Here is a 14920-nt window from a genome sequence, read left to right on the forward strand (position 1 = left end):
CCACCCTGGGGACCCCAAACTCTCGCTAAAGGTCCGCTGGTTGATACTCTGAATTCCCAAGGATCGCCATCTCTCTAGGTTTGTCTCTGGGAGATGTCTGATACAGTTTTTAAACTCAAAACCAGGAGTGAATTGAAAAGAAAGGATTAGTCGCACCCGTCCGTTATACTTTCCTCCTTTTATGATCCACTCCTGATTTGGGCTTTTAAAACCTCTTCCGGAATTCTGACTGTGTGGCCGTACCCTAAAGAGCGTCCTCCTAATTAGCTAATCGGAGCCCGCTGTGGCTCATATGGCCGCATCGCAACCGTGGCATGCCGGTGCCGTGTGGTCGTACCCGTATATTAAACTTGCTCTGTCTCGGAACCTATGTGAATTCAGCAATGCTTGGGACAGATGGGTATCCATCGGAAGAAACAGAAGGTAAGTCAACACATAAACTAATTTACTGCCTGAAAATCAACGCTTAAAGATTTGGCTACTTTCACACTCACGTTTTGTGCAGATCCGTCATGGACCGATCCGATCAGATAATACAACCGTCTGCATCCGTTCAGAACGGATCCGTTTGTATTATCTTTAAAACGGCCAAGACAGATCCATCTTGAACGCCATTGAAAGTCAATGGGGGGCGGATCCGTTTTCTATTGTGCCAGAGAAAACGGATACGTCCCCATTGACTTACATTGTGTGTCAGGACGGATCCGTTTGGCTCAGTTTCATCAGACGAACACCAAAACGGAATGGAGACTGAACTGATGCCTTCTGAGCGGATCCTTTTCCATTCAGAATGCATTAGGGCAAAACTGATGCGTTGTGGACCGCTTGTGAGAGCCCTGAACGGATCTCACAAACGGAAAGCCAAAACGCCAGTGTGAAAGTAGCCTTAGCCTGATTGTAAGGAGTGGTGGTTAGCCACACATCAGTTTTTTAATACGTTAATGTAATAAAGTAATTTTTAAGCGTTCATTTTCAGTCAGTAAATTAGTTTATTTTTCATGGTAACGCAAACCTATGTTTCATATAGTTAACCCTTATTAAATCAACACATAACCTACAGAAAAAAAAGACAGACAGAGTAAACTTTTCCTGCCATTACTAATACTAACTGGATCCATTAAAGGGGTTCTTCAGGCTACACATATTGCTGACCTATCCTCAGGATACTAGGGGGGACGGGGAGTCAGGGTTGCCAGCAAGAATTTTTCTTTTTTCTGGACAATTTATTCCAAAATCACAGACAGCCAACATTTTTTACAGACAAATTGGAAAACCATGATGAATGATAGAGATTATAAGTTAGGTTACTTTCACACTTGCAGTAGCAGGGTCCGGAGGGGGAACAGCCTGCCGGTTCCGTGTTAATGCTAGCCCACCGTGCTGCCGGAAGTCCGCTCTGGCCCCATTCACTATAATGGGGGTGGGTCGGAGGTTCGGCTACAGCACGGCAAACAAGCCGAGAGGCGGCCGGACAAACACCGTAGCATGCTATAGTTTTAGTCCGGCCGCCTCTTGGCATGTTTCCCATGCTGAAGCCGGACTTCCGGACCACCCCAATTATAGTGAATGAGGCCAGAGCGGACTTCCAGCGGCATGGTGGACTAGCGTTAACACGGATCCGGCAGGCTGTTCACCTGCCGCAAGTGTGAAAGCAGCCTTATACATGTCTATAGCTCAATATACTGATAAGAACTCACTACGAGCGTTTACTGGGAGCTGTAAAATTAGGATAATTACCACCAAAATAGTCAAGATCCACCAGCCTCAAAAAAATCACGGACACAATTTTTATTTTATTTTTTACAGACACAGGAAAAAAGTGGCCTATTTTTACGGACTGTCCAGGAATTTCTAGTCGGCTGGCAACCCTGGGGGCAGTCCTACTCCCGGCACCCCTGCCAATCATGGTGCCAGAAACTTTCCAATGGCATATACACCAAATGTAAACCACAAGCATCATGTGAACATCTAATACCAGGGGCCGACTGGGAACTTAAAGTGGCCCTGGAAAAAATACGAAAAGTGGCCCCGTTTTGTAGTTGGGTCCAAACTGATGGAAGGCAGGGCCAGCAATACCATATTGCAGCACATTATACCATCCCAACAGAGCCAAATACCACAGTCCATCACAAAATACTGCCAGCAGCACAAAATACGTCCCCAAAAACTTCCACTGGGTGGCTGTGAGGAGGGCCCAGGTGGCCCCATGGGCACCAGCCCACTGGGAAATTTCCCTGTACGGTCTATGGCCAATCCGCCCCTGTCTAATACTGTTATACCCTGTCACACATGGAATCATTACTCCAGGTCCTAAATCCTTACAAAATCCGAAGCCCCTTGGAGACACCACTGACAATATTAACCTCCTTGTCCCCGCAGGACATCACAAGAGAATCGTGAAGCAAACTCCCCTTATCTCTTGCACCCACTTCCGCTGCATGTTTAAGTGACGCGCATGCGCACTTCCAGTACGGCCGCTATCGTTTGTAGCAACACAGCGTTACCATGGAGGCCGGCAAGCTGCCGGATCATTCAGTGTGTGGGGAACTGGGGGCGGGCGGTTTCTATGGCAACAGCGAGTGCCACCTGACAGACGTGGGAGAGACCATCTTCGTATTGTTTGTGAGGGGTCATAGAAGGGGAGACACGATCAGAGACTATATCTCACCATTTACCCCGTGACCTCTCCTGGTTCCTGCCAGCCATGTGCCCCCGGGGATAAAACATGCTGCCCAGCAAATACCGAGGACGGCTGGTGTCTAATGTGAGTAATGGCTTTGTGTTGGCTCCATGTCTGTCTCCATGTGTGCACTTGTCATAGCCCTGTAGCTGGTCACAGGGACATAAGGCTGGATACTATGGCTATACTGTGGTCTATGGCGTAACCATGGGACCCCACCATGATTAGCAGCATGTTCAACCTATGATGATTTTCGTTCCCCTTTTATACAAGGATGGTACACAGTGACGTCACCTGGATCATGTGCACAGTGATGTCACAGTATGGGGATCATGTACACAGCGATGTCATAGTAAATGGATCACGTGCACAACTGTGTCACAGTACAGGGATCGCGTACACGGTGATGTCACAGTACAGGGATCGCGTACACGGTGATGTCACAGTACAGGGATCGCGTACACGGTGATGTCACAGTACAGGGATCGCGTACACGGTGATGTCACAGTACAGGGATCGCGTACACGGTGATGTCACAGTACAGGGATCGCGTACACGGTGATGTCACAGTACAGGGATCGCGTACACGGTGATGTCACAGTACAGGGATCGCGTACACGGTGATGTCACAGTACAGGGATCGCGTACACGATGATGTCACAGTACAGGGATCGCGTACACGGTGATGTCACAGTACAGGGATCGCGTACACGGTGATGTCACAGTACATAGATAATGCACACAGCAATGTCACTGTATAGGAATAACATGCACACTAAAAAGGCCATCATGTAAATCACAGCATGGTAAAAAAAAAAAAATGATATAATGTCACTTGCAAGAATAATACAAACATGATGTCACAGTGCCAGGATAATGCAGTAATATGGTAGCACCGGAATAATGCAAGAAGTAAAGCTACAGAGATGGGATAATGCACACAGCAAGGTAACTGCAGGGCTCCTAAGTAAACCTTACAGCGCATTACATTTTCCACCCCCTCCACCATCTAAAGTCACCGCTAACTGCACCTTATGACTTATGAGTGGAAATGTAGTTGTTGGGCCCCAGAGCAGATGCTGGCCTGGTAGTTACCCCATTGGCAGAGCAGATATTACCTGTTAATTATGGTGCAGTTTATAATAAATGTTGCTGATGGCAGAATACTCCTCTGTCTTATGGAGTAGTATATGTCACTGATGGCAGAATACTCCTGTGTCCTATGGTGTAGTATCTGTTACTGATGGCAGAATACTCCTCTGTCTTATGGAGTAGTATATGTCACTGATGGCAGAATACTCCTCTGTCCTATGGAGTAGTATCTGTTACTGATGGCAGAATACTCCTCTGTCCTATGGTGTAGTATCCGTCGCTGATGGCAGAATACTCCTGTGTCCTATGGTGTAGTATCCGTCGCTGATGGCAGAATACTCCTGTGTCCTATGGTGTAGTATCCGTCGCTGATGGCAGAATACTCCTCTGTCCTATGGTGTAGTATCTGTTGCTGATCTCAGAATACTCCTGTGTCCTATGGTGTAGTATCTGTTGCTGAAGGCAGAATACTCCTCTGTCCTATGGTGTAGTATCTGTCACTGATGGCAGAATACTCCTCTGTCTTATGGAGTAGTATCTGTCACTGATGGCAGAATACTCCTCTGTCCTATGGAGTAGTGTCTGTCACTGATGGCAGAATACTCCTCTGTCCTATGGAGTAGTGTCTGTCACTGATGGCAGAATACTCCTCTGTCCTATGGTGTAGTATCCGTCGCTGATGGCAGAATACTCCTCTGTCCTATGGAGTAGTGTCTGTCACTGATGGCAGAATACTCCTCTGTCCTATGGTGTAGTATCTGTTGCTGATCTCAGAATACTCCTTTGTCTTATGGAGTAGTATATGTCACTGATGGCAGAATACTCTTGTGTCCTATGGTGTAGTATCTGTTGCTGAAGGCAGAATACTCCTCCGTCTTATGGAGTGCTATCCGTCACTGATGGCAGAATAGTCCTCTGTCCTATGGAGTAGTATCTGTCGCCGATGGCAGAATTCTCCTCCGTCTTATGGAGTACTACATATGTCACTGATGGCAGAATACTCCTTTGTCTTATGGGGTACTATTCGTCGCTGATGGCAGAATACTCCTCTGCCTTATGGAGTAGTATTTGTCTGTGATGGCAGAATACTTCTCTGTCCTATGGTGTAGTATCTGTCACTGATGGCAGAATACTCCTCTGTCCTATGGAGTAGTATCTGTCACTGATGGCAGAATACTCCTCTGTCCTATGGAATACTAACCATCACTGATGGCAGAATACTCCTCTGTCCTATGGTGTAGTATCTGTCACTGATGGTAGAATACTCCTGTGTCCTATGGTGTAGTATCTGTCGCTGAAGGCAGAATACTCCTCTGTCCTATGGTGTAGTATCTGTTGCTGATGGCAGAATACTCCTCTGTCTTATGGAGTACTACATATCTGTCACTGATGGCAGAATACTCCTTTGTCTTATGGAGTACTATCCTTCGCTGATGGCAGAATACTTCTCTGTCTTATGGAGTAGTATTTGTCTGTGGTGGCAGAATACTCCTCTGTCCTATGGTGTAGTATCCGTCGCTGATGGCAGAATACTCCTCTGTCCTATGGAGTAGTGTCTGTCACTGATGGCAGAATACTCCTCTGTCCTATGGTGTAGTATCTGTTGCTGATCTCAGAATACTCCTGTGTCCTATGGTGTAGTATCTGTTGCTGAAGGCAGAATACTCCTCTGTCTTATGAAGTAGTGTCTGTCACTGATGGCAGAATACTCCTCTGTCCTATGGTGTAGTATCTGTCGCTGATGGCAGAATACTCCTCTGTCTTATGAAGTAGTGTCTGTCACTGATGGCAGAATACTCCTTTGTCTTATGGAGTACTATCCGTCACTGATGGCAGAATACTCCTGTGTCCTATGGTGTAGTATCTGTTGCTTAAGGCAGAATACCCCTCTGTCCTATGGTGTAGTATCTGTCACTGATGGCAGAATACTCCTCTGTCCTATGGTGTAGTATCTGTCACTGATGGCAGAATACTCCTCCGTCTTATGGAGTACTACATATCTGTCACTGATGGCAGAATACTACTTTGTCTTATGGAGTACTATCCGTCACTGATGGCAGAATACTCCTCTGTCCTATGGTGTAGTATCTTTCGCTGATGGCAGAATACTCCTCTGTCTTATGAAGTAGTGTCTGTCACTGATGGCAGAATACTCCTCTGTCCTATTGAATACTAACCGTCACTGATGGCAGAATACTCCTGTGTCCTATGGTGTAGTATCTGTCGCTGAAGGCAGAAGAGAATACTCCTCTGTCCTATGGTGTAGTATCTGTTGCTGATGGCAGAATACTCCTCCGTCTTATGGAGTACTACATATCTGTCACTGATGGCAGAATACTCCTTTGTCTTATGGAGTACTATCCTTCGCTGATGGCAGAATACTTCTCTGTCTTATGGAGTAGTATTTGTCTGTGATGGCAGAATACTCCTCTGTCCTATGGTGTAGTATCCGTCGCTGATGGCAGAATACTCCTCTGTCCTATCGAGTAGTGTCTGTCACTGATGGCAGAATACTCCTCTGTCCTATGGAATACTATCCGTCACTGATGGCAGAATACTCCTGTGTCCTATGGTGTAGTATCTGTTGCTGAAGGCAGAATACTCCTCTGTCCTATGGTGTAGTATCTTTCGCTGATGGCAGAATACTCCTCTGTCTTATTAAGTAGTGTCTGTCACTGATGGCAGAATACTCCTCTGTCCTATTGAATACTAACCGTCACTGATGGCAGAATACTCCTCTGTCCTATGGTGTAGTATCTGTCACTGATGGCAGAATACTCCTGTGTCCTATGGTGTAGTATCTGTTGCTGAAGGCAGAATACTCCTCTGTCTTATGAAGTAGTGTCTGTCACTGATGGCAGAATACTCCTCTGTCCTATGGTGTAGTATCTGTCGCTGATGGCAGAATACTCCTCTGTCTTATGAAGTAGTGTCTGTCACTGATGGCAGAATACTCCTCTGTCCTATGGTGTAGTATCTGTCGCTGATGGCAGAATACTCCTCTGTCTTATGAAGTAGTGTCTGTCACTGATGGCAGAATACTCCTTTGTCTTTTGGAGTACTATCATTCGCTGATGGCAGAATACTCCTCTGTCCTATGGAGTAGTGTCTGTCACTGATGGCAGAATACTCCTGTGTCCTATGGTGTAGTATCTGTTGCTGAAGGCAGAATACTCCTCTGTCCTATGGTGTAGTATCTGTCACTAATGGCAGAATACTCCTCCGTCTTATGGAGTACTACATATCTGTCACTGATGGCAGAATACTACTTTGTCTTATGGAGTACTATCCATCACTGATGGCAGAATACTCCTCTGTCCTATGGTGTAGTATCTGTCACTGATGGCAGAATACTCCTGTGTCCTATGGTGTAGTATCTGTTGCTGAAGGCAGAATACTCCTCTGTCTTATGAAGTAGTGTCTGTCACTGATGGCAAAATACTCCTCTGTCCTATGGTGTAGTATCTGTCGCTGATGGCAGAATACTCCTCTGTCTTATGAAGTAGTGTCTGTCACTGATGGCAGAATACTCCTTTGTCTTTTGGAGTACTATCATTCGCTGATGGCAGAATACTCCTCTGTCCTATGGAGTAGTGTCTGTCACTGATGGCAGAATACTCCTGTGTCCTATGGTGTAGTATCTGTTGCTGAAGGCAGAATACTCCTCTGTCCTATGGTGTAGTATCTGTCACTAATGGCAGAATACTCCTCCGTCTTATGGAGTACTACATATCTGTCACTGATGGCAGAATACTACTTTGTCTTATGGAGTACTATCCATCACTGATGGCAGAATACTCCTCTGTCCTATGGTGTAGTATCTGTCACTGATGGCAGAATACTCCTGTGTCCTATGGTGTAGTATCTGTTGCTGAAGGCAGAATACTCCTCTGTCTTATGAAGTAGTGTCTGTCACTGATGGCAAAATACTCCTCTGTCCTATGGTGTAGTATCTGTCGCTGACGGCTGAATTCTCCTGCAGACACCTTCGGCAGTAACTTGTCTCCCTTAGAACAAAATGACTGGGGAGTTACATTCCAACACAGCCAATCTCTAGCTGCCCTGACGTCTGCTGTAGGAGGGGAGCTGTGCGGCTCCCATACACGTTACGTGGTCAGCCGATCCTGCCAAAATTGGTGGGTTTTGCTTACATAATTTGTCATAAATGTTTACCATTTAGGACTTAGGGTACTTTCCCACTTGCGGTTTTCTTTTCCGGCATAGAGCTCCGTCACAGGGGCTCAATAATCAGTTTTATCCTAATGCATTCTGAATGGAGAGCAATCCGTTCAGGATGCATCAGGATGTCTTCAGTTCAGTCATTTTGACTTTTCAGGACGGAGATAATACCGCAGCATGTGCAGTTTTATCTCCAGCCAAAAAAACTGAAGACTTGCCTGAATTTCCATAGGAATGTATTAGTGCCGGATTCGGCATTCAAAATACCGGAATGCCGGATCCATCCTTCCAGTCTGCGCATGCGCAGACCGGTAAGATTGTGAATTTCTTTTTTTAAACGGATCCGTTTGTCCGTATGACAAACGGACAGACGGATCCGTTCTTTTAATGCATTTGTAAGACTGATCAGGATCCTGATCAGTCTTAAAATGCAATCAGTCGGCATACGTTCTGACAGATCCGGCAGGCCGTTCCGTCGACTCCCGACTCCCCCACTAATCGGCTGTCTAGGCCAGGGATGTCATATACATCTGTCAGATTACCTATTCCCATTCAAGTGAATGGGGCTGAACTGTGATTACAAGCACTTCCGCTATCCAATAGACTATCCATTGTCTCCTTAAACTGCTGATCAGCGGGGGTGCATAATAAAAACCCCTTTAATACTTTGTTTTAATCACAGCATCTTCAATCTTTTAAGATGACTTGTAATGATAACGTGGTGTTACATTTTTTTCCCCCCTCTAAATGTAAATGAAATATTTTTTCTCTTCTGCAGGTAAATAACTGTGGCCTTCATTTGGTTTTACAGGCCACCCCTGTAACGGATAAAAATAAGCAGGTAAATCAAGTATTACTATCATTTTCTTTCTCCTCCATTCATTTAAGGGTAGGTTCACACGGAGGATTTTGTCTGTGATAAAATCCACCGCGTGTCCCGCGGCAGAAACTGCGGTGCTTTCTGCCATGGGTCTTCATTTGGACCCATTGATGGAGATAAACCGCGAGCAGGCTCCCGCTGGGGCTTTACAAAGTGCAAAAACCCTCGGCACTATGACATGCCGTGCTGCCTCTTAGTGACAAGAATAGGAGATGGCTTTGGCGCAGATTCGGCACCAAATCCATGCTGAAACCTGCGCACAAAATCCTACGTCTGAACCTACCCTAATGATATATGTGTAGGTTTACAAATAAAGAAGAAAAAACCACATACAACCACCGCAATGTGTACCTGGCTTCACATGCCACCAGGATCTCTTGCTAGGACAGGTCTTAAAGCCTTCATTAATTGAAGTGACTGCTGGGACCCAGACTGATCACGGAAATAGTCAGTTTTTTGTCCTGTTTGCCGGTGTTATCGCAACTTAAGCGATTCTCATCTTCTTTGTGTGGTGCCAAATCAATTAGAAGTATAAGTATGCACGGGCCATACTGCTTTTATAATGAGACCAGACACACAAGTTGGTTTCATGAAAATATCTTCTCATCCCCTTAAGCCAGAGAGCTTTATTCAAGATACAGTCACTTAAATGGCAGACATGACATCACAAAAGGGGCGTTCCTTACGAAAAGACTATTGTCTCCTTAACTTGATAGGAGTGGTTTCAGCAACTTCAACTCTGAGTTCATAGGTAGGTTTGAAAACTGCAAGTAGCATTCAACCTTCTCGCTACAGTTGTCTTAGAAACAAAGAAATGTACAGAGGCTCACACAGCTGGTTAGCTGCCACCTTGTGGACAAAAATGTGTACTACAGGATGTTCACAATATACAGTACAGACCAAAAGTTTGGACACACCTTCTCATTCAAAGAGTTTTCTTTATTTTCAGGACTATGAACATTGTAGATTCACACTGAAGGCATCAAAACTATGAATAAACACATGTGGAATTATATACATAACAAACAAGTGTGAAACAACTGAAAATATGTCATATTCTAGGTTCTTCAAAGTAGCCACCTTTTGCTTTGATTACTGCTTTGCACACTCTTGACATTCTCTTGATAAGCTTCAAGAGGTAGTCCCCTGAAATGGTCTTCCAACAGTTATGAAGGAGTTCCCAGAGATGCTTAGCACTTGTTGGCCCTTTTGCCTTCACTCTGCGGTCCAGCTCACCCCAAACCATCTCGATTGGGTTCAGGTCCGGTGACTGTGGAGGCCAGGTCATCTGGCGCAGTACCCCATCACTCTCCTTCATGGTCAAATAGCCCTTACTTTCAAAGTTTTCCCAATTTTTCGGCTGACTGACTGACCTTCATTTCTTAAAGTAATGATGGCCACTCGTTTTTCTTTACTTAGCTGATTTTTTCTTGCCATAATACCAATTCTAACAGTCTATTCAGTAGGACTATCAGCTGTGTATCCACCTGACTTCTCCTCAACGCAACTGATGGTCCCAACCCCATTTATAAGGCAAGAAATCCCACTTATTAAACCTGACAGGGCACACCTGTGAAGTGAAAACCATTTCAGGGGACTACCTCTTGAAGCTCATCAAGAGAATGCCAAGAGTGTGCAAAGCAGTAATCAAAGCAAAAGGTGGCTACTTTGAAGAACCTAGAATATGACATATTTTCAGTTGTTTCACACTTGTTTGTTATGTATATAATTCCACATGTGTTAATTCATAGTTTTGATGCCTTCAGTGTGAATCTACAATTTTCATAGTCATGAAAATAAAGAAAACTGTTTGAATGAGAAGGTGTGTCCAAACTTTTGGTCTGTACTGTATATAAAAAAAAAACTCTCTCTCACACCGGTCAAGAGCAGGCCCCAGCAATTCAACACCTCACATATATTTTATGACTAAAAGTAAAAAGTGAAACTCTAAGCATAGTAAAATGAAACTACTAGCATGTTATATAACACTAGCATGTTACATTCTTTTATCCTGGTCCCTCATATGTAAGTTTTCAAGGTGCTCTGTACACTATAGGCCCATAACACCTCAGGAAATACCAAGATGGCTGCATGTTAGTGGGCTGTACATATACTGTGACATCACTCATTGCTCTACAGCTTATTGGCTGGCGCCTCAAATCACAGACTTCCTGCTTTGCTTCTATTGGCTCAATCTGCACCTCACAGACTTCCTGCTTTGCTTCTATTGGCTGCATCTGCTTTCTGCTGTCCTGCCCCCTGCATTCACTTTACACATAATACTGGTAATACTGAGAAAGCTGTAATTCTTGTATGTATATGAGTGACCAACTTAAAGAATGAATGGCTTTCTTGTACTTAGATACTTCAATATTGAAGTATCTATCAGCTCAGTGGGGGACAGACACATGGCAGTCCTATGATCAGCCACTGGCAACTATACAATGGACAGAGCAGGAAGCAGCAGGCAGCATGTTATAGAGCAGGAGGAGCTGAGCAGACTGATATATAGTTTTATGAGAAAAGATTCACTATAACCTGTACTTTTAATACACTTAAATTCCTGCTGGAAATTCATTCTGGGCTTTGAACTCAAGGAGGCGGTCCTATCAGTGATTGACAGCCTTCCTGTTAGGATTGCTAGCTATCTCTATATACACAATCGTAACAGCAAGGTTGTCAATCAATGATAAAATCATCTTCTTGACTTCAAAGCCCGGAATGAGCAGGAATTTAAAGGCTATGTACATCGGTCTGTTTGCAAGCTGTCACAGTCTGTTTTCTTTGAATCCCATCATCTGACAGCTCATGTGTAGTTCTTATCTCTGATCTCCTAACCTTATAACCAGTTATTTAAGTCATATTCTTACCAGTTTGATAAGAATTAAGCTATCATGAGTGTTCATGAGGCCAGGAGATCAGACATAAGAGGTACACTTGAGCCATCAGATGATGGGATTCAAAGAAAACAGGCTGTGACAGCTTGCAAACAGACAGATTTTTTAACTCTTGTATTTTAGAAACGGCTGAACATTTTTAATAAAGACCAATTAAAAAAATTATTTGTAGCACAAAATGTGTAAAATGCAATCATAAAAAATTCCCCTGAAGGTGTATGTAGTCTTTACAACTACTGTAATTTTCGAATTATAAGAGGCATTCCCCCCCCCCCCCCCGCAAAGTGGGGCAAAAATATCAGGCCGAATACTAATGAGCACTTCATTTATGGAATCTCTCATTAGTACAGGAGGGCCGAGGAGCAGTGAATGCAGCACTCCCCATGCTGGCTATGTACTTATCGCTTCCTGGTCTTCTCCTGCAGGGCTCTGCACGCTGCGCTGTGACCTGCGCACAGTGTGAGGACGCCAGGTCACAGCACAGCGTGGCAGGAAGAGTGCTGGATCTCCGGAGCGGCCTCTGGAACAGGACAGGCGAGTTGATATATTATTATTTTTTTCTGATCTGGGCTCTGAGCGTCAGTCTAATCGACATTGGGGGTCTGATCTGAGGTCTTATTGGGATCTGAGCTGTAGTCTAATCAGCATTGGGGGTCTGAGCTGAGGTCTAATTAGCATTGGGGGTCTGATCTGAGGATTGATTAACATTGGAGGTCTGATTAACATTGGGGGCCTGATTGGGGGTCTGATCTGAGATCTGATGAAAAATATATATTTTTAATTTTTTTCCTTCCTCTTAAACCTAGGTGCATCATATGGGCAGATACGTCTTATAGGGGGAAAAATATACGGTATATATTAATTTGCTCAGCTCCTGCTCTATAACATGCTACCTGTAGCTTACATTGCATTTTCATGATGACAGGTTCCCCTTAAAAGGGTTCACCACTTTCTGGCTACTGTTGATCAATGTGTATGAGATGAGTCTGTGGCACTTACTAATGTAGCCTTGTAGTTGAAATTCCGTGCCATTTTCTATATTTCCTAAACTATGCCCCCTTGTTTACACAGTCTTTTGTGCTGTCCACACAGAGGTCCTGTCCATAAGATGGCTGCTGATGGAGGGTCATGTGACCAGGGAAATTATCTGTGTGTGATGTCTCCTCAGTTCAATACACTGCACCTGCAGTAAACTCCCAACAGAACAAGAGCACATGGCAGGTGCAATGTATTTGAATGGAGGATACATCACACACAGATGATTTGTCTGGTCACATGACCCTCCATCAGTGGCCATCTTATGGACCGGACCTCTGTGTGGACCAGGGCTGTGGAGTCGGAGTCGAGGAGTCGGAGGCAATTTTGGGTACCTGGAGTTGGAGTCGGCAAAAAATGAACTGACTCCGACTCCTACTAGATTTAAATTGGAATAAAATAAAAAAAAAACAAGTTTAAATGTCCCAATTCACAAAAAGTTATAATTAGTTTACCATATTTTTCGCCCTATAAGACGCACATGCTCATAAGACGCACCTAGATTTTTGAGGAGGAAAATAAGAAAAAAAAAATTTGAACCAAAAGGTGTGCTATTGGTGGGTTTTGAACTAATGGTGGTCTGTGGATGACACTGTTATGGGGGCATCTGTGGATGGCACTGTTATGGGGGCATCTGTGGATGGCACTGTTATGGGGGCATCTGTGGATGGCACTGTTATGGGGGCATCTGTGGATGGCACTGTTATGGGGGCATCTGTGGATGGCACTGTTATGGGGGCATATGTGGATGGCATTGTTATGGGGGATCATTGTGGGGGCATCTGTGGATTGCACTGTTATGGGGGCATCTGTGGATGATACATATTTAGCATCTTATCTTATGTGTCATCCACAGATCCCCCCCCCCATAGCAGTGTCCCTGTGTAGTGAATGGGGGCCGGCATCTGTTTCTGTAATGGCAGCGGGGCCCGGTGCCTGCTTCATTCATAAAGTGGGCGGAGCAGGCATGTGACGTAGTGAGCTACGCTACAAGCGCCCACTCGGCCTCCTGACTGCCAAGAAGTTAGTAGTAAGTAGTACAGCGCTAGATTTAAGATGATTGGAATACTTTAACAATACCCACAAGTTAAATATGATTACCGTATACTACAGTGAGCGGAGCCCGGTGTAGTAGAATACAGTGACTGCACCGGGCCCCGCTGAATTACAGAAACGGATGCCGGCCCCCAGCCCCTCCTCCCTCTCAGCCTATTCACCGGACGGTCGCAGCATTCACCCCATAAGACGCACTGCTATTTTTCCCCCACTTTTGCGAAAAATACAGTACTTCTCTACTGTAAGAATAAAGGCCAATGCATGCAGTGCGTTTCGTTACCGCAAAACGAACACGTTAAGTGACCATGAAGAAGCACGCTTTTCATATGCTTCACTATATGGCACGCAACGCACAGTTAAGGAGCGGCAATACCTATACTTTCCATTGTGTTGTGTTCCGCTGTTACAGGGTTAACCTAGCCTCTCACTGATAACTGATAAGTAAATATGTTTTTTGCAGGACTAGAGACTTGTATGAGTGAAGGGAATGGATAGTCAATAGCTCAAGACTGAAGCTGTAAACCATTAGAAAAACTGCTGTCATTCAGCTAAGGCTATAAAAACGTGTAAACTCCGATTGTTAGCTTAAACTTTAAACATGACTATGGGATTCTACTAGGGAAATCATGTCTTACAATAAATGCCCCTTCCCCTGCCCCGTCCTGCATCCCCCCACTGCCCGATCTTCAGCAGAAGATCAGCACACAAAGGAGAAGGCAGCGGCTCCTAGCCAGTAGTTCTGTGCTAATGACATGTATGTTGCCTTTCTTTCCTTCAAGGAATGTATAAAATACATTCGCATATTAAATACAGAGGAGTCGGAGACGGAAGTACCAGAAACTGAGGAGTCGGAGCATTTATCTACCGACTCCACAGCCCTGGTTGTCCCAGAGTCCACTGTCTTGGGCACTAGTTTGATAAATCTTCCCTATTGTGTGTTTCATATTGCATACTTTCAACCTGCCCTTCAGTGTAGCGGCTAACTAGGGTTCTACAGATTTCCTAATAATATGACCTTCTGTCTGCGTCCCCGTGCAGGCCCTTTAGTATACAGCTTCCTCATGGAAATGCGCAGTTCACTGAACACAAATGTGGTAGAAA

General features: G+C 44.8%; 1 protein-coding gene across 2 annotated transcripts in view; it reads left to right on the plus strand.

Annotated features, from left to right (window-relative positions):
• The first annotated feature begins 2575 nt into the window (after positions 1-2575).
• LRRC49 (leucine rich repeat containing 49) overlaps positions 2576-14920 on the plus strand; it is a 171606-nt gene continuing 159261 nt past the window's right edge. Inside the window, exons 1-2 of one of the 2 annotated variants that reach the window (XM_040415768.1) lie at positions 2576-2764; positions 8730-8792. In XM_040415768.1, the coding sequence (XP_040271702.1) occupies positions 2726-2764; positions 8730-8792 (102 nt within the window). In that variant the 5' untranslated portion in view covers positions 2576-2725. The remainder of the gene's footprint in view (positions 2765-8729; positions 8793-14920) is intronic. The other variant, XM_040415769.1, reaches the window with a different exon arrangement.

Source organism: Bufo bufo, chromosome 1 (genome assembly GCF_905171765.1).
Source record: "Bufo bufo chromosome 1, aBufBuf1.1, whole genome shotgun sequence".
NCBI classification, from domain to species: domain Eukaryota; kingdom Metazoa; phylum Chordata; class Amphibia; order Anura; family Bufonidae; genus Bufo; species Bufo bufo.